This window comes from Caretta caretta, chromosome 1 (assembly GCF_965140235.1).
Source record: "Caretta caretta isolate rCarCar2 chromosome 1, rCarCar1.hap1, whole genome shotgun sequence".
In the NCBI taxonomy this organism is placed as follows: Eukaryota; Metazoa; Chordata; order Testudines; family Cheloniidae; genus Caretta; species Caretta caretta.
Window position 1 is genome coordinate 243,451,208 of NC_134206.1, and position 25,129 is coordinate 243,476,336.

The window sequence follows — 25,129 nt, forward strand, 5'->3', positions numbered from 1 at the left end:
AGAATCTGACCGTCATGTCATTGGAAAACACGGTCTGTCCTTGGATCGGCGGGTGAAAAGCAGAGATGGCTGCAAGATGCACTCTAATGGAAGAGTGTGCCAGGCCCTGATTCCTCAAATTGAACAGGGTAGTCCAGGACAGCCTGTATGGAAGAATGCGACGGAGAGATGCCACACTTTGACACCCAGCAGGAAAACCTTGTCCACTTGCCCAGATAAGTCAGTCTAGTTGAGGCCCTATTACTTCCCAAGAGCAGCTGTTGGACTCCTTCCAAACTGGTCTGCTCCTCTGGGTTCAGCCACACAGCATCCATGCTGAGAGGTGGAGGGACTCGAGGTTGGGGTGCAGGACCCGACCATGGTCCTGTGACAGCAGGTCCGGTCAGTTGGGCAGGGGCCAGGGAGGGCCCGCTGTCAGGCTCATGAACCAATGCTGAACCAACGCTGGCGAGGCCACGCCGGGGCGATCACGACAACCTGTGCTTTGTCTGTCTTGATCTTTGCCAGGACCCTGCTGATTAGTGAAATCGGAGGGAATGCGTACATCAGGCTCCCTGACCCTGACAGGAGAAAGGTATCGGAGAGGAAGCTTTTGCTCAGACCTTGCCGAGAACAGAACCGGTGGCATTTCCTGTTCTGTCTGGGGGCAAACAGGTCCACTTGGGGAGTTCCCCACCTTTGGAAGATCATGCAGACTACCTCTGGATGGAGCGACCACTCGTGGTGATAGGAGAAGTCCCTGCTGAGCTCGTCTGCCATTGTATTCCTGACATTGGGAAGGTGACATGCTTCCAGGTAGATTTCATGGCTGATGCATAAGTCTCACAGATGGGAGTGCCTCTTAACAGAGAGCCGACCAGCACACTCCTTGCCTGTTGATGTAGAACATTGAGCCGGTGTTGTCCGTCAGGACTTGTACCACCTTGCCCGACAGGTGCAGCAGGAAGACTCCGCAAGCCAGCTGAACTGCTCATAGCTCTTTGACGTTTATGTGCAACTTAGCCTCCTCAGGGGACCACATCCTCTGTGTCTGGAGGTTGCTGGCGTCCGACACCAAGTCGACGGAATGAGGGGGGTTGTCGAACGGAACTCCTTCCAGGACTGTCCTGTGGTTAGTCCACCATCACTGGTAAGTATTGCCTGGGGAATGGTAACGATCTTTTCCAGGGGGTCTCGGGACTGGGAATAGACTGCCCTCAGCCACTGCTGCAAGGACCACATCTGGAGCCTGGCATGGAGGACCACGTAAATGCAGGGTGCCATGTGGCCCAGCAGACGTAGACAGACCCTGGCTGTAGTCAGAGAGAGACTTCCACAATGAGGTTAGTCAGAGTGTGAAACCTGCACGTGGCAGGAACACCCTGGAGCAGGTGAAGTCAAGGACTCCTCCAATGAACTCTATCCTCTGCACTGGCACTAACATTGACTTTTTGTTGTTTACCAGAAGGTCCAGAGAGTGGCAAGTGGCTTGAAGCACCACAACATCCCTTTGGACTTGAGACCTGGAACTCCCCTTTACCAGCCAGTCGTTGAGGTATGGGTAGCTCTGGATACCCCAGCATCTGAGGTAAGCCACTACCACTGACATGCACCTGGTAAACACTCTCAGTGCTGTCACCAGGCCAAATGGGAGGACTACAAACTGGTAGTGGTGGGGCCCCACTGTAAACCAGAGGAAGCGTCTGTGTCCTTGAAAGATCGATATGTGGAAGTAGGCATCCTTCAAGTCGAGGGCAGCATACCAGTCTCCCAGATCCAGGGAGCGGATAACAGTAGCCAGGGAACCATGCAGAGCTTTAATTTCTTTAGGTACTTGTTGAGGTCCAGGATGGGCTATAGATCGCCCTTGGCCTTTGGGATTAAAAAGTACTGGGAATAGAACCCCTTGTTCCTGTACTCGAGAGGAACTTCTTCCACCGCACGCAGCTGTAGTAACCTCTTTACCTCTTGTGAGAGGGGTCCCTGAAGAGGGACAGGGAAGCTAGGTGGGAGGTGGGGGGAGGGAAGGGAGTGCAGAAAGGAACCCTGTTCCACTGTGCTGAGGACCCATTGGTCCAAGGTTATAGTGTTCCAAGTAGGGAGGAAAAGGGAAAGGCAGTTGGAGAACACTGGGACAGATGGATCTGGGGAATAGTCTGGTACAGGCGTGGGCAAACTTTCTGGCCTGAGGGCCACATCGGGGTATGGAAATTGTATGGCGGGCCATGAATACTCACGAAATTGGGGGTAGGGGTGTGGGAGGGGGTGAGAGCTCCGGCTAGGGGTGTGGGCTTTGGGTTGGGGCCAGAAATCATAGAATATCAGGGTTGGAAGGGACCTCAGGAGGTCATCTAGTCCAACCCCCTGCTCAAAGCAGGACCAATCCCCAACTAAATCATCCCAGCCGGGGCTTTGTCAAGCCTGACCTTAAAAAATTCTAAGGAAGAAGATTCCACCACCTCCCTAGGTAACACATTCCAGTGTTTCACCACCCTCCTAGTGAAAAAGTTTTTCCTAATATCCAACCTAAACCTCCTCCACTGCAACTTGAGGAGTTCAGGGTGCGGAAGGGGGCTCCGGGTTGGGGTGCGGGGTTTGGGGTACAGGTGGGGGATCCAGGCTGGGACTGAGGGGTTTTTGAGGGCAGGAGGGGGATCAGGGCTGGGGCAGGGGTTGGGGTACTGGAGAAGGGTGTGAGGTCTCTGGGGTGGGGCTGGGGATAAGGGGTTTGGGGTGCAAGAGGGTGCTCTGGGGTGGGACCAATGGGTTCAGAGGGCAGGAGGGGGATCAGGAATGGGGCAGGCTGTTGGGGCATGGGGGAAGGCTCTGGCTGGGGGTGAGGGGCTTAGGGTACAAGAGGCGGCTCTGGGCTGGGATTGAGGGGTTCGGAGGGTAAGAGGGGGATCGGGGTTGTGGCCGGGGGGACTCAGGGGTGCAGGCTCTAGGCGGTGCTTACCGCAAGCAGCTCCCAGAAGCATGTCCCCCCTCTGGCTCTGAGGCACAGCCAGGCGGCTCTATGCATTGCCCCAACCACAGGCACCCCTGCAGGGATGGGGCAGTGTGTAGAGCCGCCTGGCCGCACCTCCGTATACTATGTAGGAGTCAGAGGGAGGTCATGCCGGCTGCTTCCTGGGAGAGGCGCAGAGCAGGGTAAGCCCCTGAGCCCGCTCCCCAACTGGAGCGCTGGAGTGGGGCAAACCCCAGCCCCGCTCCCTGGCGGGAGCTGAGGACCAGATTAAATGGTCTGACATGCCGTATGTGGCCTGCGGGCGCAACCTCAAAATGACCCTTTAGCCCCTTGCTTGGCACAGGTCGAGCCTGACTGGGCAGAGGGTGGAGACAGGTGGCTTGGAAGTTGCTTGTAGCCCCTGGCTCATTTGTGGGGCTGGTCCTGCTGGGCTGGCTCCCCTGGCCTTGAGGGTGCTGTGGTTTGAACCACTTACATGCCAGGGCTAGGACATAAAGTCCCAGGGTTTTCAGGGTGTTGCGGGAGTCCTTGAGGCCATGCAACTTGCTGTCTATTTGCATTGCAAATAGGGCTCGGCCATCGAAGGGTAAATCCTGCATTGACCGCTGAGCCTCAGAGGACAAGCCAGAGAGGAGCAGCCAGGAGGCTCGCTGCATGGAGATAATGAAAGCCATGGTGCGGGCAGCAGCAGCATCCGATGCCGCCTGGAGGCCGCCCTGGCCACAGTCGTGCCCTCATCGAGGATCGCTCAGAACTCCTTTTTGGAAGCCTCAGGGAGCAGCGACCCTTCAAACTTGGCCATGGCTTGCCACATATTGAAGTCATACTGGCCAAGGAGGGCTTGGTGGTTGGCCACTCTCAGATGAAGGCTGAAAGACTAATAAATCTGACATCCAAAGAGATCCAGCCTCCTCGAGTTTTTATTTTTAGGCCAGGTTGCCCTTGCCTCTCTTTGTGGCTAACTGCCTCTACCACAAGGGAATTGGGGGGAAGGGTGGGAGTATAAGTACTCATGCCCCTTGGTTGGCACAAAGTACTTGCATTCGGCCCTCTTAGAGATAGGGGCCAAGGAAGAGGGGGTCTGCCACAGGGCATTAGTGCTTTTGGAAACCCCTTCATGAAGGGGTAGTACCACCCTGGCAGGAGCCGAGGACATCAAACAGAGAGTCCAAGGGCTCTTCTAGTTCCTCTGCCTGAAGCCCCAGGTTAGAAGCAACTCTCTTCAAAAGTTCCTGTTGCGCTTTGGTGTCATCCTGAGGAATTGGGTGACGGGGCCCCATGATAGCCTTGTTTGGTGATGACGAGGACGATCCATTGGTGGTGTAACAGCTTGCTCCCCTGGGTTCTCCTGGACCTATGGGGTCTTAGCCCCTGAAGCCTCGAGCGCTGGAGGGGGACAAAATACCTAGGCTGCTGGCCTCTCTGAGGCTCCCGGCACCGATTGAGCAGCCCGGGGTGGTTGGGTGAACCCGCAAGAGTTCCCTGGGTACCAGGGCCCCAGTCACTGCGCTTGAGACCATGGAACCGGTTTTGGTGCTGTCGACGCCATCATCACCATAGGTACTGGGGCTTGTCCAGCAGTCAGGGAACATCGCTCTGTGCTGGAGCTGTAAGTGGAGCAGTCAGTACCAGGCGACCAGGAACAGGTAGAGCGGTGGCTCTTGTCCAATGGGCACCGGTCGCTGCGACCCAAAGCCGACCTGTCTGAGCGAGTCGGGCATCTTGGTCAGGGTTTCGGAGCTCGACGGTGTTCGGTGGATCTGTGTGGGACACCCATGATCCATGCCTCATGCTGCTCGACCAGTACCAGGATGTCAAACGGGACTGGGAGCCACTATGGGCTGGATGTCGGGAGGAACCTTCTGAGAATAGCAATCCTCTCCTAGGAGACAGGCGATGACGACTGTACAATCGGCGGTCTCTGCTCCCTGATCGGTACCGTGATTGGTACCGGCCCCTTGGAGATGGTCAGGGCCAGTCCCAGAGATCTTGCCGGGTGGCACGTGCCCCAGAATTCTTTGATCGGTGCCCTTGGTGCGGGGACAAAAGAGGGCTCTGCTGCGCCTGCCTCTCTAGTCCCGAGGCATGACGGCTTTGCGCAGGTGAGCGATGGTGGGACGTCCCCCTCTTATGGCACCAGTTCATGTGGCGAACACACACACCTAATATGGAATGGACATGAGCAAACACTCAAAGAAGAATTGGATTTTTATTCCTTCAGTTAAAAAGTTCTGGAAAGCCATGAAACTTGCTTCTTGTTTTGAACTGGCCACACAAACTACGGCAGAAATAGAATGAATTCCATTTACAGTTAACTTTGATTGGAGGATAACAGCATCTCCTCTTAGCCACTGAGAACTCCCACGCAGAGGCCAAATTCAGAGTTGCAGATGGGAAAATGCAATCTAGGTGTATGCTAAACATATCTGCAATTACACATGGTAAGATACAGTTAGTATGTGGGAGGTAGCATGGAAGGACAATTTTGTAGTTTGACCACCACGCTGCAACTGGACGATGCAATTCCTCTTTTTTCTTCCTATAAAAGTTGTCCTTGGGAAAACAGGCTACAGAGAGTTGCAGAGAGAGAGTAGTATTTCATCTCAGAGTCCTGTTGCTGAGTGTAATTAGCTGGACAATTTTATACAATCAGAGTGAACTTTATGCAGACGCAGACAGTAGGTAAAGTGTTTCTGCTGGCATGAACTTTGCAGGAGAGAAGAAACAAAGTAGAGGGGCCACGAAGCTGTTAAGCTTCCAACATGCGTATTTTGGTAATTCACTTGACACCCATTTTCCAAATCTAGCTCTCATATGTTAACTGACAACTTACAGCTCCATCTTGCACACAATCAAGCTAATATTCTTTGGAGAAACAGAATGGATCACAAATCAACTTAGTTTTAGTCTTGCAAAACTGGCATTTAATAAAACAATGGATGAAAGAGCAAACACACAAATTCAGAAGGACAGGTTTCAGAGTAATTCAGAATGAGTTATCCCCAGCCTATCTCTTTGATGTGCATGCTCCACGAAGAATGCTTAGATTGTGTTTCTATTTTGCAAAGTGCTTCACTTTGTTCTGTTACTTCAACTATTTCTGTATTATATGCAAATTAAACACAAAACATATCAAACAAAGAAACGATTCCACATGAACCTGCTAGAATCAGCCTTCCCACTGGGAGGAGAGGAGTCAAAGAGCTTAGGGCCAGATTCAAAGCACACTGAAGTAACTGGAAAGACTTCCTGATATTGGAAAGTAGCATACGCAGATTTGTGGGGGAAGAAAGCAGACAAGGGGATATAGTTTGAGAAGAAAGAGTGAAAGTTTGGGAGAAGAAGAAAAACAGCAGTAAAAAGGAAAAGAAAAATGTCAAGGGAGAATGAAGAAATGATGAGAAAACAGGACACATGTTTTTTCACTAGTTAGGGTAGGTTTAGAAATAGTGGCCAGAAATATTGATCTTGTCACATATAAGTAGGCTTTATTTTTAGAAATAACCATTGAATGAAGATGAATTTTAGTCCTTCACCATTCAGTTTCTAGGTCACTGACATATACAAGGTGCTTGGGAGCTTGACTGAAAAATCTACGATTACAAGTCAGTAGGAGTTAATGTTCATAGCAGTCTTTTCCAATTGGTCATCCCCTGACAAGAAAATTTGTATGAGGCATGAGGAACACCAGGAAGTGGAGCAATTTTGAAAGAACACTGGTCACTTTCATTCCATGGGGCTAATTATCATCTGAAAAGTATTAAATACATTGTTATTCCTGTACTACATATGTGTAAATATCATCTTTAGTTAGAAATCCTTCCTCTTATGGAAACTTGCCAGAAACTACAGGGAGTTAATTGTACTGATTTATAAAATAAAGAGAACACATACAGTACACATGTTCACACAAACACAAATGTCCACATGTGCACTGTACATAGATGAGTATTCAAATACAGAAAAGGAGATCTACAAAAGGATAATGGCCTTTCCTCTATGGAAACAAAGTCTTCAGCGTTGTCTCTCTATCCATATCACAGGGCATGAGAAGGGGACCATAATCCCAGAGTGCATTTTGAACCTAAAACTACCTCTTTGTTAATTGTGGTTAAAGGCCCGCTGGCTCAGCTTCAGTACACAGAAGGATCTTCTCTCTCTCAGGTCTATCTGAGTTGCATAATGAATGAATACATCTGTTTGTGCAAAGGAATACTGGATAAAATCCAATCCTGGTATAAATGGAAATAGCTGCACTTAAGTCAATCGAGTTGCATCCGCATACACCAGAGATTCATTTGCTCCACCATATCTCCCAAGAGGGAGGAGAATATAAAAAAGTCTCCTGTCAGCCAGGCTGTTTCTCGGCACTGTTGACTGTACTTTACTTCTCAATTTCCCACACTAAGGAAGTGCTACTCCCACACTACATGTTGTAAAGGAGGTGAAAACTATGGTGGTTGAGACCACTGGGGCGAAGAGTTAGTGCGAGGCTGCTTGAAGTGGTTGTTCACAAGTACAGAGCTACTCAATTAACAGTATCTGCAATCCAAAGCCTCTTTCTGTTTGGGCCAAGTGAAAAGCTGACACATTCTAAAGCTCAGTGCCAAACACCCTTTTCGTTCTCCAATCGTTCACTAGCAGTTCTGCATAAAATGCTGGTTTCTTTTGGCTCCAAGGACAGCTTCACCTGCAGGGTTTCATTTTTCTCTTTGACACCTTGCTGTTGATTTTCCTTTAGAGCACAAAAAAAGCCCTCGCCAGCACCTCTCTCACAATTACACAATTGCCCCTTTGTGGTCTACGAAAGCCTTAATGATTGTATTTTATTTGATTGTAGATCTGATTAATTTTGAGTTTGTTTAATTTGCAATCTTTGCTGGGATCTTGAGGGCTGGGAATGAGAAAGCACACTGCACCACTGTACTTTGGACACTTCTAGTTTGCCAATTTGTTTCAAGCCTCATTTGATACAACAGCTATGAAACTGTAGTCCAAAAACAGCTCCACATTTATCAAGGCAATGCACAAAAATTGGTTTTGTTTTTGTTTTAAATTAACGTGCCACTGGCTAAATTAATCTCTTTTTGCAATCTCTATGCCAAGGCCCTCATTAATACTGTGAACCTCACAAACACCAAGGCAAGGCAAGTCTGAAAGACCAACTTAGCAAAGAAACAATGCATACTGCCGCTCTCTTTTTAGAGCAAAGAGCTGAGGATGTGAGCATTCTGAATTGTATATATGGACATTTACTAGAGATGGAAACTAAGATTTAGAAGAGCCTGTATGAGAATGTAATTTGTGGGAGGAGGGTGAGAGACGTATCTTATTTGTACAACAGTTTTTATTTTCTTAAATATCTGTTTGAAAGTATACACCCTACAAAGCTGGGGAAAATTCATATTCTGCACTGCCTCTTGGGTGAAAGAAGGATGTGGATTACAAATATGCATTATATAAATAAATGGAATTCCAACCTAAGATGAAAAATATTTGTGCGCTAAAGCAGAAAGGGATTTTGTTGTGGAGGGATGGCAAGAGAATAGAATATATCCCCTCTTCAAACGGAAATCAAATGAAAAGCTGAAGAGTCAAGACAAAAGCAGCAGCAATGCTATAAAGTTTGAGAAATATAGTAAGCCAGGGACAGGCACATAGCCACTGATTATAGGGTGGAGAAATAAAACTTGCCTTGAGTCAAACTGTGGATCAGGTAGAAAGTTCAAGGAAAAAATAAAAAAAAAAAGCTAGAGTAGTGCCTTATGACAGATGTGATGAACAGGAGTGGACCAATAAATAAATGATAATTGCAAATCACTTCTGTAAACAATCACACAACTTCTCTGTGTGCAGAGTATACATATTCAAACTGACTGCCATCCCCAGAGGCTAGAGGGTCACAGGGTCATCCCAGCACTTCTTCCTCCTATGTTGGCTGTTTTTCATAAGCAGCTCTGCTGGTTGAGACCAGAGGTCAAGCTAATCAGTCTGTGGGGCATAAGGGGCAGTTTGCAACACTAACTGCAGGATGGAAACCAGAATGAGATATATAGTCACACTCTTGAGCACAAATGCTTTGGCTTACAAGGCCCCTGCTTCTTTCTGTGGTCTAATGAAGACAGGGCTTCTGATGAAGCACTACAGAGCAACAGTTACAACCAGCAGGAAGTGCATTCCTGTTAAAAAGAAAATAAATCCTGTGGCAAATGTAGTGAAAAGAGGCCATCTGACCTTTCCCTTCAGACAAAAAACACCAAATTATATAGTTTAGAAAAATGAGTAAATATTTTTCAATAATATAATCATTCCTGTGATTGTTCACTAGAGGTAGCGAAACGTATAGCATTCAATTAGAACCTAATTCATGACACGTCTAACCTGTAGCTGGGCTCACTTTGTTACAATTCAGAGGTTACTGCATGGGCTGCACCACAATGCCTATCTCCCACTATCCAACATACTTTCTTCTTTCGGACAAGATAGGGTTCTATTTTCAAAGAAAACAAAAAGTGGATTGCACAGAGAGAATAACTGAATAGGTGACTGAACAGAAACAAAATGATTTTCAAACTAGGAATGACCAGAAGATGTTGAAAAGCATTCTGTGGCGTATTATATATGGCACCTAGACATATTGGGCCCATTAAAATGTAAACATGTTAGTTTAGATAATTGTTTAGCATAGACGTGTATCGGTGACTGTAATGGGAATTCTGGATTCTTCAAAAAATCTTAAATAGTCACTTCTTTTGGACTCTGTTCTTAGCTTTTTAGATGTTAATTTTAAGGTCTGAAAACTGTAAAGACTGTTAGAACCAAACAACCCAGTCTTAATGCAGTAAAAACTGGGGGGTGGAAGGCAAGTCCTGGGAGCCAATGATCTAGAACAGTGGTTCTCAAAGCCGGTCCGCCGCTTGTTCAGGGAAAGCCCCTGGTGGGTCGGACTGGTTTGTTTACCTGCCGCGTCCGCACATTCGGCCGATCGTGGCTCCCACTGGCCGCAGTTCGCTGCTCTAGGCCAATGGGGGCTGCGGGAAGGGCAGCCAGCACATCCTTTGGCCTGCGCTGCTTCCCGCAGCCCCCATTGGCCTGGAGCGGCAAACCGCGGCCAGTGGGAGCCACGATCGGCTGAACCTGCACACGCAGCAGGTAAACAAACCGGTCCGACCCGCCAGGGGCTTTCCCTGAACAAGCGGCGGACCGGCTTTGAGAACCACTGATCTAGAACATATAACCTCCAAGACACTTCTGGAGCACATTTACCAAGTCAGTTTGGAGAAATTACTCCAAGTGTTAGAAGCCGACAACAATGCAATAGCTTGATTGGGGAATGCAACTGAGGTCCTATTCCTGACTTGCCATGTGGCCTTGAGTGGATGAGTCACTTTACCTCTCTAGTCTCAGCTTACTCATTTGTAGAATGAGAATAATATTTACCCACCTTTATAAAATACCTTAAGATATTCAGATGAAGGACTCTATAAGTGCAAAATATTATTATTATTATTATTATTAGAACTACGTAATTTTCTGATGTTGCTTAGTAGAGTCCATAACTAGCCCAAGGTCATAGGAGGCCTCCTGCAAATAACAAAAGAGGGCCTCTTCATTTTTACAAGATCACAAAAACTAAATGTATGTTAAAACCTGTTAACAATTGAGGGATAGAAGCACATGGGGTGCCTCCATATATGCAAGTTCTGCAGATCTCTAGAACCAATGGATTGAATAATTCGGACCTTTCACAATGAAAAGGACTTCCCTTATTCTTATATAAACTACCTGCAAAGTGGATTGATACTCGAACCCAAAGTTTCAGGACCTCTACAAGCAAAAATCAGTGTCAACAGAAAAAGAACTGTGACCATAGGAATCAAGTGGCTCAAAAAGGTTTTACTGATTTTGTTGGGACTAAATTAAAAAGACATCTTAATATGAATTTTAGACACAGATCCTCTACGATACATCTGTAAATTACATGCTAGGTAGAAAATCAGCTACTGGTTTATTCCAAAACTATAAGCTATGCAGAATGTTAGAAGAACGCATCTGGAAAACAGATTTAGGAACACAGGAGTTGTCATGCTGTATCAGACCATTGGACAATCTAGTATAGTATCCTGCTTCTATTGGTGGGACAATATGAAAGATAACACCTCCCCATCTTTATAATTCACATAATAGTGTACTGCTACAAATTGGATTGGGGGAGAAGAAGGCTTGTATTGAATCTTGCACGCAATCAGCTTGTATGTGAAAGGATGATTTTTTGTATTGTGTCTAATGTGTTCTCTTATGGTTCCTGTATAATCTGGTTTGATCAGCTCTCATGGACTGAACTCTGGCACATGCTCTCACATACAGATATTCCACCCCAAAAAGCCTCACTCTCCTGAAGTAACCTCTACCAGGAAAAAAAAGAAAATTTAAAAAGGAGATTTCTCAAATATTCCATGGACCTGTAGCTTGGTTTTTGTTTGTTTTAGTTTTAATAAATCTATCTAATAGTGATTTTCCCGTTGGCAAAACTCCCCCCAGAGATATACCCCAGATTCCCATGCAAAGTGAGGGCACAGGTCACGGGAAGTGAGGACAGTTTGGAAGATCTCCCCAATACTTTAGCCACTGCATCTGCTGTCGAGATGCTGCAACTCATCCTCCAAGATTCAAGGGAAAACCACCTGGCTCAGAGGTTATTTCTATTATTATTGCAAACTGACCCCACAGCTATGGAAAAAGGAATTTCAGACCAGCTCCAAAACTCAGATGGTGTTAGGCTCTTCCTTATACCCTTTCTCTTCCAAAATACCACATTGCTATTTTAAAAATAATGAAAGAAAGAATGACTTACATATGCACAGCAGCCATATGAGCACATACAACCTTTGGGATTTCTCTCCTTGTATTTTGAACCATGTTGATGATGTCCGCATGGGATTTACAATGACTCAAAGCTACTATTGTTCACACTACATTAAATCTACAATATATGCAATGAGATACCATAATATTTTCACTTGGAACTTTAAGTAACCCACAGTTTGGCTGTATTTAATGAAATATGCCGTGCTCTAAGAGTTGATTTATACGAACCAATATTTACAGTGCACGTTTATCAAGGAGGAAAAAAAACACAGAGAGGAACCTATGATTCTTTTGACTTCAACAGAAAATCAAAAGTGCTTGATTTGATTCAGCAAGACCCCTGGAAACACCAAAATATTACGGGATTATAGATGGCATTGGGGCCAATGATGTGACTGAAATGTCCAGTTTAGGGAACATACTATCAGTATCAGTACAGAGCCAAAAATGACTTCTGTTTTGAAAACAAAACAAAAAGCACAGGTGTGTGAAGAAAATAATTAAAAATGCCTCACTTCTAACAGAACTACTTAACGTGTCTGATTACAGAGATTGTGAGAGTATAATAATGTTCAGTGCTAAATGAAGAAGATTCAGAAAAAACAGGGAGAAAGGAGCAGATTGGCTTATTTTAGGACTGTGTCACATACAATCTATGTTATTCAATGTCATTCAGAATAACACTGACTTTTTTTTCATTCTTTTGATAAACCAACATAAAACAATTTGACTAACCACCTCCAGAAAAACTAATTCCTCTCTTTCTGTGACAAAAGTGAAGATTTGCCAAACCAACTCCGTTCTGAGCAGTAAGAGAGATTGGGCACTAATGACCTTCCAGATGTTATGCAGTACTGCACCTACCCTAAAGCTCATCTGCACACATGGATTCCCAGGATAGGGAAGGAGAAGAGGGACAATCGTTCATGCACAGTAGCACTATGTAAATCTCCAGGAACAGTGCACAATAATATTCCAGCTCTTTGTACACATGCATAAATGTTTTTCAACAGATGAAAATTTTCAAGAGAATTTCTATGAGCATTCTGTAACAATATGAAAGGAAAAAAGACCACAAGGTAGGCTAGACCTAACTGAAACACAGACATCTATTCTAGCTAAGAAGCTTTCTGACCAGGTCATCTTCCCTCACTTAAAACAAATAAACAAACAAATAAATAAATATAAAAATCAGATTAAAATATTACAACAGGGTTTTTATTCTCAAGGCAGAGGTTGTGCACTCTCTTTTCATATTATGACTTAAAAGCAGTCAAGTTACATTGAATTGTCTTTCTAGAAACCTGGGTCCAGGAGCTACTGAAGGGATCAGTCACACTGAACTCAGCCCCTGGAAAACAGATCCAGAAAAAAAAATCTTCAATGGAATAGCATGGAAACAAGAGCACAGTGTAACTAAATTTTCAGGAAGTTAACGGCTGAAAGAACCTCCTTTCCCAACTCCTCCCTACAACATTAACAAACTGAGCAATTACTGAGTGGAACAAACCCCTTTAACACCACCTGGTGCACTTTTCAGCAGTCGGTCTTGCTCCCAGGCTTGTCATGGCTCATTTAGATAGTACAGTGTATTCTCTCTATAAGGCTTTTCTCAGCGACCATGGAGTTCAAGATATAATGAGATATGGTGGTGTTTATCATGAGACAGAATGGAACTGTGAGCCGTAGTGCCAGGATTTTAGTATCTGAAGAAGACTTGGAACAAAAACCTTTTAAAGGAAGGTGAACTATAAAAACAAACAAACAAAAACAATCTGTAGAAGGTAAGAATAACTTTCTGGCAGTTAAAGATAAATGTGGTAAAGACAAATAGCTTCCTCTTTCTATCTAGGAACATGTGAGGTGGAACCGTACTTACACAATTCATTACAGATACCATTTAATTGCTTCACAGATCACCCTTACTGTGAACTTTAGAGACCAAAATTCACAATACAGTTGGCTTACGTCAAATCATTCGATTAAGAGAGTTTTGTGCTATTGCCACAACCAGGTTAATCATCATTTCACCTGTTCTAGGGTCCAGGAACCTCTTACTGTTGATATTAACACCACAATCATTCTCCACCATATGCCAATATTTATTTCACTGGAGACAAAGTGGTAAACTGTCCACAGTGATGACACTGTGTTGAGCATCTTTAGAGAGTGCTTGGAGGCTGAATCTAACAGACAGTGTACAAAAGCAATGGAAGTAAACAATGTCAGAGCCCCCAAACAAAAAACACAAGGAAAAATATAGATAGGGTTTTCAAATGAGACCTTTTAATAACACATTTATAACAGTAATGAGAATTGAGGAGTTCAGACTAGGTTGCAGAACTGGGTTTTTTTGGGTTGCAAAAGTAACCTCCAGAAACCACTAATGCCAGAAAACATGCAAAATCCTTACACACCGGGTATATATACACAGACACACAGTAGGTGAACACTACACACATTCTTTGTTTGTCTATGATTCTGAGAAATTCATTCTGAGAGACTCAGCATTTCCACAATTATGATATTGCCACTGATCTGACCTCAATGAACATGCTGTCTGCAATTAGGAAAGGGACAACTTTTCATATTTCAGGACTTTGCAATTAAAATGTTTACAGTTCAAGTGTCAAAATCTAATAGGATAATAACTTCCAAAGAAAAAAACAGTGTATACATTTTATACTAGAAAATTAAAGGAGACAAAATGCAGTAGCAATATCCTGTGTGTGTCATTTTCACCAAGTGGCCTCCCTTCCATAAGAGACATTTTCAGTCAGAAAACTAGGGCCTGGTCTACATTAAAAAGTTATGTCAACCCAGCTACATTGCTCGGAGTGTGAAAAATCCACATCCCTGTGTGATGTAGTTAAGATGACCTAAACCTCAGTGTAGACAGTGCCAGGTCTATGGAAGAATTCCTCTGTTGACCTAAGCTACCACCTCTTAGGGAGGTGGATTACCTACACTGATGGGAGAACCCCTCCTGTTGGTGTCGGTAGTGTCTACACAGACGTGCTACTGCAGCTGTGCTGCTGTAGCATTTCAAGTGTAGACAAGCCCTAAAACTACGAGGGAAACCAGAAATGGATGCAGGTAGATATGGTTATTCAAGTCTGTCCCAAACAGTAGTTTTCACAGACACACACAGCCCCTTGTAGGATTCTGGCTTATTTAAAATTAAACAAAGTAATTACAGATGAAGTGATAGCTACCATTGTTTTGTAAAGACTTGTCAGGGCATTAAGTGCTAAGTGGCCCATCTAACGTATATCCCAGTATATTGGGATGGAGGATTTTTGCTTGGCACTGGAAGTTACACATTCTAGATGTCATGTTAAAACAATATTGCTATATGGAATAGGAAGAGAATGTGAAGTGACTGCATTCTACACCCACAATTGTTGACATATGTAGATCGCTTGCAAGCCTCTCCTGCAGTAAAGAATTCATTTTCTCTATTGCTCTGGAGAAATAAAGTGCATATAAGCGAAAAGTACAATGAATACTTTTCACAGTGACCGTTACCAATAAAACTGGCATCTTTAATTTCCAAGAATCTTAAAGCAGAGTGGCAGCTTTTGAGCAGCTAACAAGCCTTGGTCAAAGTGTCTAAACATCTTGTAATCAGATATACATCCCAGCTGGTTTTAAAGTTAATAAGGTATAATGTGTGTGTATATTACATCATTTTATTATATATAACGTACATAAGTTCACAAATACATTTATTCATCAGCTTCCTAGCTTACACACGCGCACACACACATGCTCACTTAGATGGAAACCAACAAGAAAATGACTGAGATTAATTCTCATGGATCAGATGTAAAAATGACACAGATCAATCCTCATCAGATCAGCAAGGTAACTGCACTAATTAAAAAACCTTTAAATAACCCAAACAGAGATGATCCTTTAGATGCCATGGGAACTTAATAGAAAAAACTCAAAACAAGAAAAACTCATGTTCAAATATTAAAGTGGAGTTTGCTTAAATGAACAAATGCTAAAGAATCCAAAATCAAGTCCAACACACTCCATTCATAATGCATGCATTAAACAAACAAACCCATACCCCACCAAAAAAAAAAATGAAAACAAAAAACTTTATTAAAAAAATCAGTTAATTTAGTTTTCAGTACTAACAGAAGGAATCAATTTGAAGACTGAAGTCCTCTATTTATTCTTAGACTAAATTGAGTCTAGATGGTAGTGGTTTGGTAAGTAAACGGAGGCCAACCAAGCCTGAAGGGGCCTGAGGCACAGCCTTGCATCCTGCACCACATATGTGCATGAGGCCAGGTGACCTAAAAGTCTCAGACAGAAATATGCTGCCGTAATGGGGTGGTTCTTGACATGTGGTGTTAGTGACATGATAGTGTGAAAACAGCCTTCTGGGAGGAAGGCCTGGGCCTGGGTGGAGTTGAGCACTGCTCCGATAAACTCTATCCTCTGCACCGGAGTGAGGATAGACTTCTGCTTGTCTATTAGCAGTCCCAGGGCCTGGAAAGTCAACTGTATGAGGTGGATGCTGGACTCTACCTGAGCCTTGGACCAGTCAGTTGTCCAGGTACAGGTAGACTAGCACCCCAACCGTCTTCTCAGAAAGGTCTGCCGCTATCGCCATGACTGTGTAAACACCTGTGGGGTTGCTGACTGGCGGAACGGGAGAACTGCGAATTGGTAGTGGGCCTGGTTCATGACAAACCTCAGATACCTTTTGTGGCCTTAGAAGATGGAAATGTGAAGATTGGTGTCCTTTAAATTGATGGTGGCATACCAGTCCCCGGTATCCAGGGAGGGGATAATGGAAGCCAGTGGACCGTGCTTAACTTCAGTATCTTGAAGTAGCTGTTGAGTCAGCCCAGGTCTAGAATAGGCCTGAGACTGCCCTTGGCTTTCAGAATTAGGAAATAGCAGTAGTAAAACTCCCCCCCTCTTAAATCCTGTAGAACCTCTTCCACAGCTCCTACTTGGAGGAGGTCTTGTACCTCCTGGACTAGAAGATCCTCATGAGAAGGGTCCCTGAAGAGGGATGGGAAGGAAGGTGGGTAGAAATAAATTGGAGCATATAGCCCTCTTCTATGGTGTTCCGTACCCAACAGTCTGTGGTAAAATGAGAACACGCTGTGCTGAAGTGGGACAGGTGGCCTGAAAATAAAGGGGACCTGGGATCTGGCACAGGAACTAGTATAATGCCCTCAGGCATGCCATCAAAAGGTCTGTTTCAAGCCCCCTGGGTGTTTAGGCAGAGCAGATTCTTGCACAGAGGCAGATGGGAGTGGATATCTGCACTTAAAAAAACTCTGCTCTATCTCCTCTGAAAGTCCTGACGGGATGATGGAACAGAGAACCGGGAGGGTTGCTGAGGCCTGTCATACTTTCTCAAAGTTGCTGGGCTATATAGTCCCCATGAGCCTCCTTCGGGGACTTAAAGGTAGCTCTGAAGACCTTCAGCACATGGAGTGTCACATCCATCTGCTCCAAAAAGAGCAAAGCCCCTTTGAAGGGGAGGTCCTGAAGGGATTGCTGGACCTCTGTCGGGAGACCAGAGGACTGTAGCCATGAGCTCCTATGAGTGGCGACTGTGGAGGTCATGGACCTGGGCGCCGAGTCCACCACATTCAGGGCTGCCTGCAAGGAGGCTCTGATTATTACCTTCCCCTTCTCCACCAGTGAGAGGAACTCCTGCCTGGACTCTTGGGGGAGTGAGTCTTTGAACTTCAACATGGAGTCCCACACACTGAAGTCATCTGCCCAGCAACACCTGCTGGTTGGCAATCCTGAGCTGTAGTCCACCAGTAGAATAAACCTTTCTACCAAAACAATCCAGTTTTTGGAGTCTTTTGCTTTAGGTGTCACTCCTTGTAGGCCCTGCCTCTCCCTTTCACTGGCCACAGAGACCACTAGGGACCCCGGGTGGGGATGAGAATATAGGAACTCATAACCCTGGGCGGGCACAAAGTACTACCTTTGGGCTCTTTTTGAGGTGGTGGAGAAGGGAGGCGGGGGTTTGCCACAGGACTTTCACAGGATCCATAATGGCCTCATTGAGAGGTAGGGCCACTTTTGATGGGCCCGCAATGGCCAGGATGTTGACCAGGCTATGGGAGGATGCTTTTACTACCTCACCTTGCAAGCTTAAGTTCGAAGAAAGAAACCAACATCTTCAGCAGCACCTGGTGGGCTTTGAAGTCATCTTGAGAGAGTGACATGCCTGCCACACCACCTTGTCTGGGAAGGAGGCGGCCTGCACTGGCAGGTGGCCCTCCTCCTTTATCTTCTGTGTGGACAGGATCCGGCAGATCCGGATCATGGAGGTTGGTACCAATGGGATGGAGGTGCCTTTTTCTCAGAGGCCACAGACTAATAGCGTGTTGAGTGGGGTCCTGGCCTGAGTGGAATCCCCACAGGTTCCAAAAGAGCCACGGGTTCCAAGAGGATTGGCATAGATTAGTGACCACTGAGCCAAGCACTTGATGGTACTCCTGTGTCCGGGTCCACAGAGGGGTAGGGCTGACTGGAGGGATAACAAAGGCAACTCCTTGGACAAGAGGAGTACAACCCAATCTCCGACTCAGATGATGAGCCTCCTTTGGGGACCATGGAGGTGCGGTTTCTATTGGTGCCAGGGCGGGGAATCTTGCACCAGGGCCAGCAAGGACCATTTCCCTCTGGACAGTACTATGGGGTGCAGAACTGGATGGCAGCTAGGGGTGATGTGCTCTGTCCTGCCCACTAGCACCGAGGCGGCCAACTCTTGTACTGCCAGTGACAGAGGTACTGAGAATGCAAGCAGGTCTCTGTCCACGGCAAACGCCTCTGGAGTGGACGGCACTGTGAAAGCGCTGGTGCTGAGCTGTTACTCTGGTGCTGATGGCTCATCCGGGACCAGACTCAACCGGGCCCGAGAACAGACCAGGGTAAATGGGGCCACCTGTGATGACAAGGCAGAAGAGTTGCTTGACTTAGGTAGCACTCTGCTCTGCCAGCTGCTTCTTATGCTTCTTTCTTGGCACCGGGAATGGTGAATGGTGCCGGGACTCCTGTACGGCGAGAGAAGTGCTCCGCACGAATCCTGAGGTAATCAGTGCTGAGTCCGACCTGCTCGGTTCGGAGGAAGATCTGAGTGCCACTTCCATCAATAGGAACTTTAACCTTGCCTCTTGGTCCTCTTAAACTTGTGGCAGATCTGACAGTGATCCCCTATGTGAGCCTCACCCAAACACTTTAGGCAACGAGAGTGCAGGTTGCTCAAAGACTGATCCTTGTTGCAGAAGGCACAGGGCTTGAAGCCCGGAGACCAAGGCATGCCTCGGCACTGGAAATGGACAAAACTCTGCTAACTGACAGAGAAGTGCCAAGTTAAGTTAAACTTATCTAACTAAAGAAATACCTATTTACACTGCAACTATACACAATATGAAGGAATGAAGAACAATGAAGACCACTGAGAACAGTTTGCCGCAGCAAGGACAGCAGTTCTTGTGACCATCATGGATGGTAAGAAGGAACTGAGCCCTTTATTCCAGTGCTATGAGCATACAGCACCCCAGGGTGCCAGAACGGACCCGATAGGTACCACTGAGGGAAAAATTTCCAGAGACTGTGCTCGGGACACATACACACCTACAGTGGAATGGACATGTGCAAGCACTTGAAGAAGAACATTTAAGTTGCAGTCAACTACCTGAAAGTTAAGAAATGCTAGAATTTAGCCTTCCTATACGACCTTAATTCTGTTCCCTTAGGCATATGCATTATGATTAAGGTTAAGATTCTGTCACTGGTATTTTTAGTAAAAGTCAGGGACAGGTCATGGGAATAAACAAAAATTCAAAAAAAAAAAAAAAAAAAGCCTATGACCTGTCCCTGACTTTTACAAAAAATACCCTGGGGCGGAGGGGGGAAGAGGAGCAAACAGTGTGGTGCCAAGGCTTGCAGCTGCTCCAGCCCTGCCACTGCTTCTGACTGCTGCTGCTCTAGGCCCAGACAGGCTGACCCAACCCCAGCTGCTGCACCAACTGGCTGGGGACTGGTGCTCTGGCTGTTCCGCCTCCACTATAGCGGCCCCAGGGCTGGCAGCTAGCCAGCTGTTCCAGGGAACACTGCTCTGGCGGGCCTGGGGATGACCACAGGCCAGCTGTTCTGGCGGCCACTATTCCACGGCCCTCAGCCTGGCCACCAGTCAGCCGTTCTGGGGGCCACTGCTCTGGCAGCCCCAGGGGTGACAGCTGCTTCAGCCCTGTCCCAGAAGTCACGGTGATCCTGGAAAATCACGGAATCTGTGATCTCCGTGACAGAATCATATCCTTAATTACAGAACTATATAACATTTTTCCATAGGACCCCTGCCACATTCAGTGGACAGGCTGGACAGTGCTTGGGTAATGAGGCTGCTGTTCAATATTTCTTTGAGGCTCATTATTCTGTGTGGAACCTACCTTTATTTACTCCATGCCACCCAAACGCTGCAGTGAATACAGAATTATTCATTTCTTTTCTAGAGCATTTGTCATTCATAGTGTGAGAGTGCCTCATAAATATTAATGAATTTATCTCCACAGTGAGATAAGAAATCATTATCATCATAATATTCAAATGGGGAAACTAAGACAAGAGACTTGCCTGATGCTACGCAATGAATCAGTAAGAGCGCCAGAATTAGAACTCAGGCCCTTCTTGACTCCCAGCCCGCTCAGACCTCCAGACAACACTGCCTTACTGACAGAAATACTGAGCACACACAGTTCCCACTGACTTTTGTGTCAGTTGTGAGTGCTCAGCACTTCTGCAAACCAGGTCCCAGGTGTCTCAAACTGGGTACTTAGAAAATGAGCACATACAATTAGTGGCCATCTGCCAAAATTTTTGGTTTAAGTGACTTGCATAGCATCACACAGGAATTCTGCAGCAGGGCTAGAAGAGAGTCCTCTCATGTGCATTCACCTGCATTATGACAGGTTTCAGAGTAGCAGCCGTGTTAGTCTGTATCTGCAAAAAGAAAACGAGTACTTGTGGCACCTTAGAGGCTAACACATTTATTTGAGCATAAGCTTTTGTGAGCTACAGCTCACTTCATTGGATGCCTAGAATGGAACATATAGTAAGATATATATATATATATATACACATACATACAGATAAGTTGGAAGTTACCATTCAAATTGTGAGAGGCTAATTAGTTAAGATGAGCTATTATCAACAGGAGAAAAAAACTTTTGTAGTGATAATCAAGATGGCCCATTTAGACAGTTGACAAGAAGATGTGAGGATACTTATCTAACTAGCCTCTCACAACTTCCAACGTGTGTGTGTGTGTGTGTGTGTATTATTATATGTTCCATTCTATGCATCCGATGAAGTGGGCTATAGCCCACGAAAGCTTATGCTCTACTAAATTTGTTAGTCTCTAAGGTGACACAAGTACTCCTATTCTTTTTGTGGAAAAAAAGTATGTATTTGGTGTAATTAAAGATAATATCATAATGCATACACACAAGGGGCTTGAACTAAGGTTGCATGAGCAACCTAAATAATGGCATTTCCGAACTTTTCAGTGTTTGATTTTATGATCTAAAAGATGTTCTTTCAGAACAGATTTTGTATATAATGCCCTAGGTGGTTGTTAGCTATGTGGGTTTTTTTTATTTTTTTAAAGAAAAAAGTAAAAACATGTTCTATTATGTGCAGCTGTAACAACTGCCCCATTAACCATTATAATCATCAGGGCCTGAAATAAGAAATTTTGGCATTGTATCACAGAGTTTTACATCACTTGAGTTACGGGACTATATACATTAACTGCCTACAGCAGAAAGCTGTTATCTTGTGGGATGGGGTGGGAGATGGGCTGCTGAGGCCATGTTCTGAATCTGGAAGGGCAGCAGGAGGGAAACTCTTGCCTTGGCTCTCTTTCCTCCAGTAGGGATGTATGTGTGTGGAGGGAAACTCCTGCCCCATATAATCCCCCAGAGAATGGGACAAGAGAGGCTAATGGGACCTTTTGCTGAATCCAGGGGAGTCTAGTCTGAATTCTTTTCCCCCCGATGTCCCAATGCTGTTCCATCAGCAGTATGGCTGTCTGTTACCAGGGTTCTCACTGCTGCTGCTTTGGCATTGGCATGGGCCCAGCCTTAGATTAGACTGTTTGTGTTCAGTTATTTTTGCATGTTGCCAAAATATTGATGACAATGCACAGAACAGAAGGGAAATTGCGATCTTCAACAATTTATAACCCAAGACTGAACAGAATTTAATAGGACAAAAAATTGGCATTTCACTGGCCCAAAGGCTTTCTCCCTGCCAATTTTTAAAGACAAACACTGCTGCAAACACTAGAGGTGTCAGAGTTTCTCAAAAAGGTCACTAGTACCTTTTGTAATGGAAAAGGTTAGGCAACCTAAATATAGGAATCCATACCAGCTTCCTCTATGAGTAAAAACAAAATATAAATCCCAGAGTCAGATGAACAAGGGTATATGAGAGAATCATTTTCTCTAGAGACTCGAATTCCACCTTTGCAGCAGTTCATATTGTGGTAGAGGTGTATTCTAATGAGCATACTGTATTATTCCCTCAATAGTGTAGAATGACTCACTCAAAACTACTATAGTCCATTGAATAAAAAAAATTTCTACTTTCGGTAACAATTTTGTAAATGCGTATTATCTCAGTAACAGACTGTCTAACATACTTATCCTTTCCACTTTGAAGGTTGTCGCTATAGCCAAAAGTTAGCATTTAAGTCATCTGTATGAGGCACACATACTCAAATCCATACTTAGATCCCTTAATGAATTCTTGTACAATCAGCAAACAACTATAGCTTGTGCTTAAGAATACCAAAACCAGGTGGATTATAGTATAAAACTTCCTATTGACTCAATAAAAGTTGAGTTGAGGAAGTACAAATTCTATACTGAAGTATTACATTTAAAAATACTCTTGGCATAGCTTGAAAACAGCGGAAGATAGTCTTTTTCAAAAGCTATTTAAAAATAACTGATTCTGGTCTCACATTTCATGCATCAGTCTAGTCCTGCGCACATTTTTATAGATGAGTTATACCTATGACTTGAGGGGATAGAACAAACACTCCAAAACTTCTGTAGCACATTCACTATAATATCAAACAAGAAAACCCTTCAGAAAATATGGCAATTAAAAATAAAGGTGGCCTTGCTTCAACCACTCAAGCCAAAAGAGATGAGTTACAAACTGCAGTACACCCTCTAGTTTATCTGAGAAGTATTTTTAAGTTTTCCATTCTCAGTTTTCAACAGTCACACTCTTTTTCTTCAAAAGCAGTGGATTGTGAAGGTTGAACAGGAAAGGGTAAACTGCAGTTCTTTCTTATAAATGTAAGGTACTATTTTATGGATTGGGAGACAACAGTAGAGACTTGTCCGTAACAAAGAGGCTTATCGTAAGGGTGCATTCTAACATACTGAGGTTTAGATGACTTTGTCAGCTTTACAGAACTTTAAGGAACACTAAAGAAGTCTACAGCATGTTCAACTACTTCAATGTACAATTTTAATGCTTTTTCCATCTCTCTGTCCATGTGTTGACAGCATTAATTTTCTCTCTACCCCACTCCTCCCTTCTTAGGTCACAATGGATCTACCAGTTTATTTGGTTCATAAGACTCACTTTCACTCTATGCAATAACTTTCCAACAATAACTAACTAGTTAAGATAGGTCATCATTTAAAAGAAGTGAGTGGTATGTTAAATGTACTACAGCTACCCAATTCCAAGAACATTTCAGGATATACTGAGTATTGTATATATTTTAACGAGAAGGTTTGGCGCAGCAATTTGGCAGGAGAGAGTGCTGCCAGAAGATTGGATATGGGATGTATCTCAAGTTGCTTTGGATTCCCACATCAACTTAAGAGCTATTCCTCCCATCCCCCAATGCATCAACTCTCAAAGCAGTGAAATTTATAAGTCAATAAATGTTTTATTAAAATAAAAAGTATGTTTTTTAAGCACCACAGTCTTGCAGTGTCTTAGTGCCAGATCTAGGTCAGATTGTATTAGGTAGCTGAATATGAAGACAGGGCGTGTGGGCTCTTAAGTTAGAGCTTCAAGACTCGAGCCACCTCTCTTTCCATTTTGTAAGAGCTGTTTTTCTATAATTTCTTTTCTATTTTCAAAAAGGAAAGAGGTTAACACAGAAAAGTTAACTAAATAAATAATGGCTCAAAAAACCACAGTGGAGGAACCACTGCAAGTCCTGCCAATAAAAATATTCCTTCTCTTCAGGGCTGGTTAAACAATTGAAAGTGTTTTTAATGAACTGCTGGCAGTGCTATCCGTCATTGCGCTAAATGGATTCATGCCTCCCTAAATAACCATTTATCTGTAAGGGAGGTCAAAATTTAGGAAGTATTTAAGTCTTAGAAATCTAATCGCTCACTGTTCCCCAACACTTCAATGCTTGGCCATATTGAAGACTCCTTGTGTGAGGGGTGGCAGTGAAAAATATACACAAGTTCAAACTCAACTTCAGTTAGGTTTCAGCAGTGCCAATGAACCAGTCACATCATCTTGAAAAAATCTTCATCTGGCAATACAGCAGCTATGCTTTGATTCAGGAGATTACTGTTACTTTGGTACTTACTTTTATCCTTGTCTTTCCTTCCTTTCTACTGATTGCTACACTTACTGGTGCCTTGCCTTAAGTTAGACTGTATGCTCTTCAAAGTAGGGCCCATGTCTTACTGAGAATTCATATAGCACATAGGACAATGCGGCCATGATTCTGATTTAGGGCCTTTGGGCACTAATGCAAATAATATCACCAAAGTATAGGAAGAAAATGGATGACAAGGGAGGAAAATATATATTTCATTCCAAGTGGAAAATACTCAATTTTGTCCTAAGTCATGTACACAGCTCCCGGTCAGATGGTTCCTTTGAAGCTCTGAGTGAGAACACAGATAATGGTAATTCTCTGTAGAGAAGTGCAATTTAGTAACTGTCTTTAGATCATCAAAAGCAGAGGTAAAAGGAGAAGTGAGGGGATGTCAATACAGTGCAGGCATAAGGAATGGAAATAAATACTCACTTCATCTCCAGAACCTCCTCCAAATGTTTCCTCCTCTCTGCTCGTAGGTTGGTTAAATGGGTCTCCTTCTCAGCTAAAGACTGCTGGGTAGAGGACAGCTTTGCTTTCATGGACTCCAGTTCTTGCTTCACTTTCTCCATGGCCATCATCAGCTCCTCTACCTAAGAGTTTTTTGTTTTGGTTTATTTTTTGAGGTGGGAGGTAAGGGGGAGGAGAAGAGGAAAAACAGAAAA

General features: G+C 44.5%; 1 protein-coding gene across 12 annotated transcripts in view; it reads right to left on the minus strand.

Annotated features, from left to right (window-relative positions):
* ERC1 (ELKS/RAB6-interacting/CAST family member 1) overlaps positions 1 to 25,129 on the minus strand; it is a 538,100-nt gene that overhangs the window by 164,019 nt on the left and 348,952 nt on the right. For all 12 annotated transcript variants that reach the window (XM_048828774.2, XM_048828736.2, XM_048828743.2 and 9 more), the window contains one exon: positions 24,897 to 25,057. In XM_048828774.2, the coding sequence (XP_048684731.1) occupies positions 24,897 to 25,057 (161 nt within the window). The remainder of the gene's footprint in view (positions 1 to 24,896; positions 25,058 to 25,129) is intronic.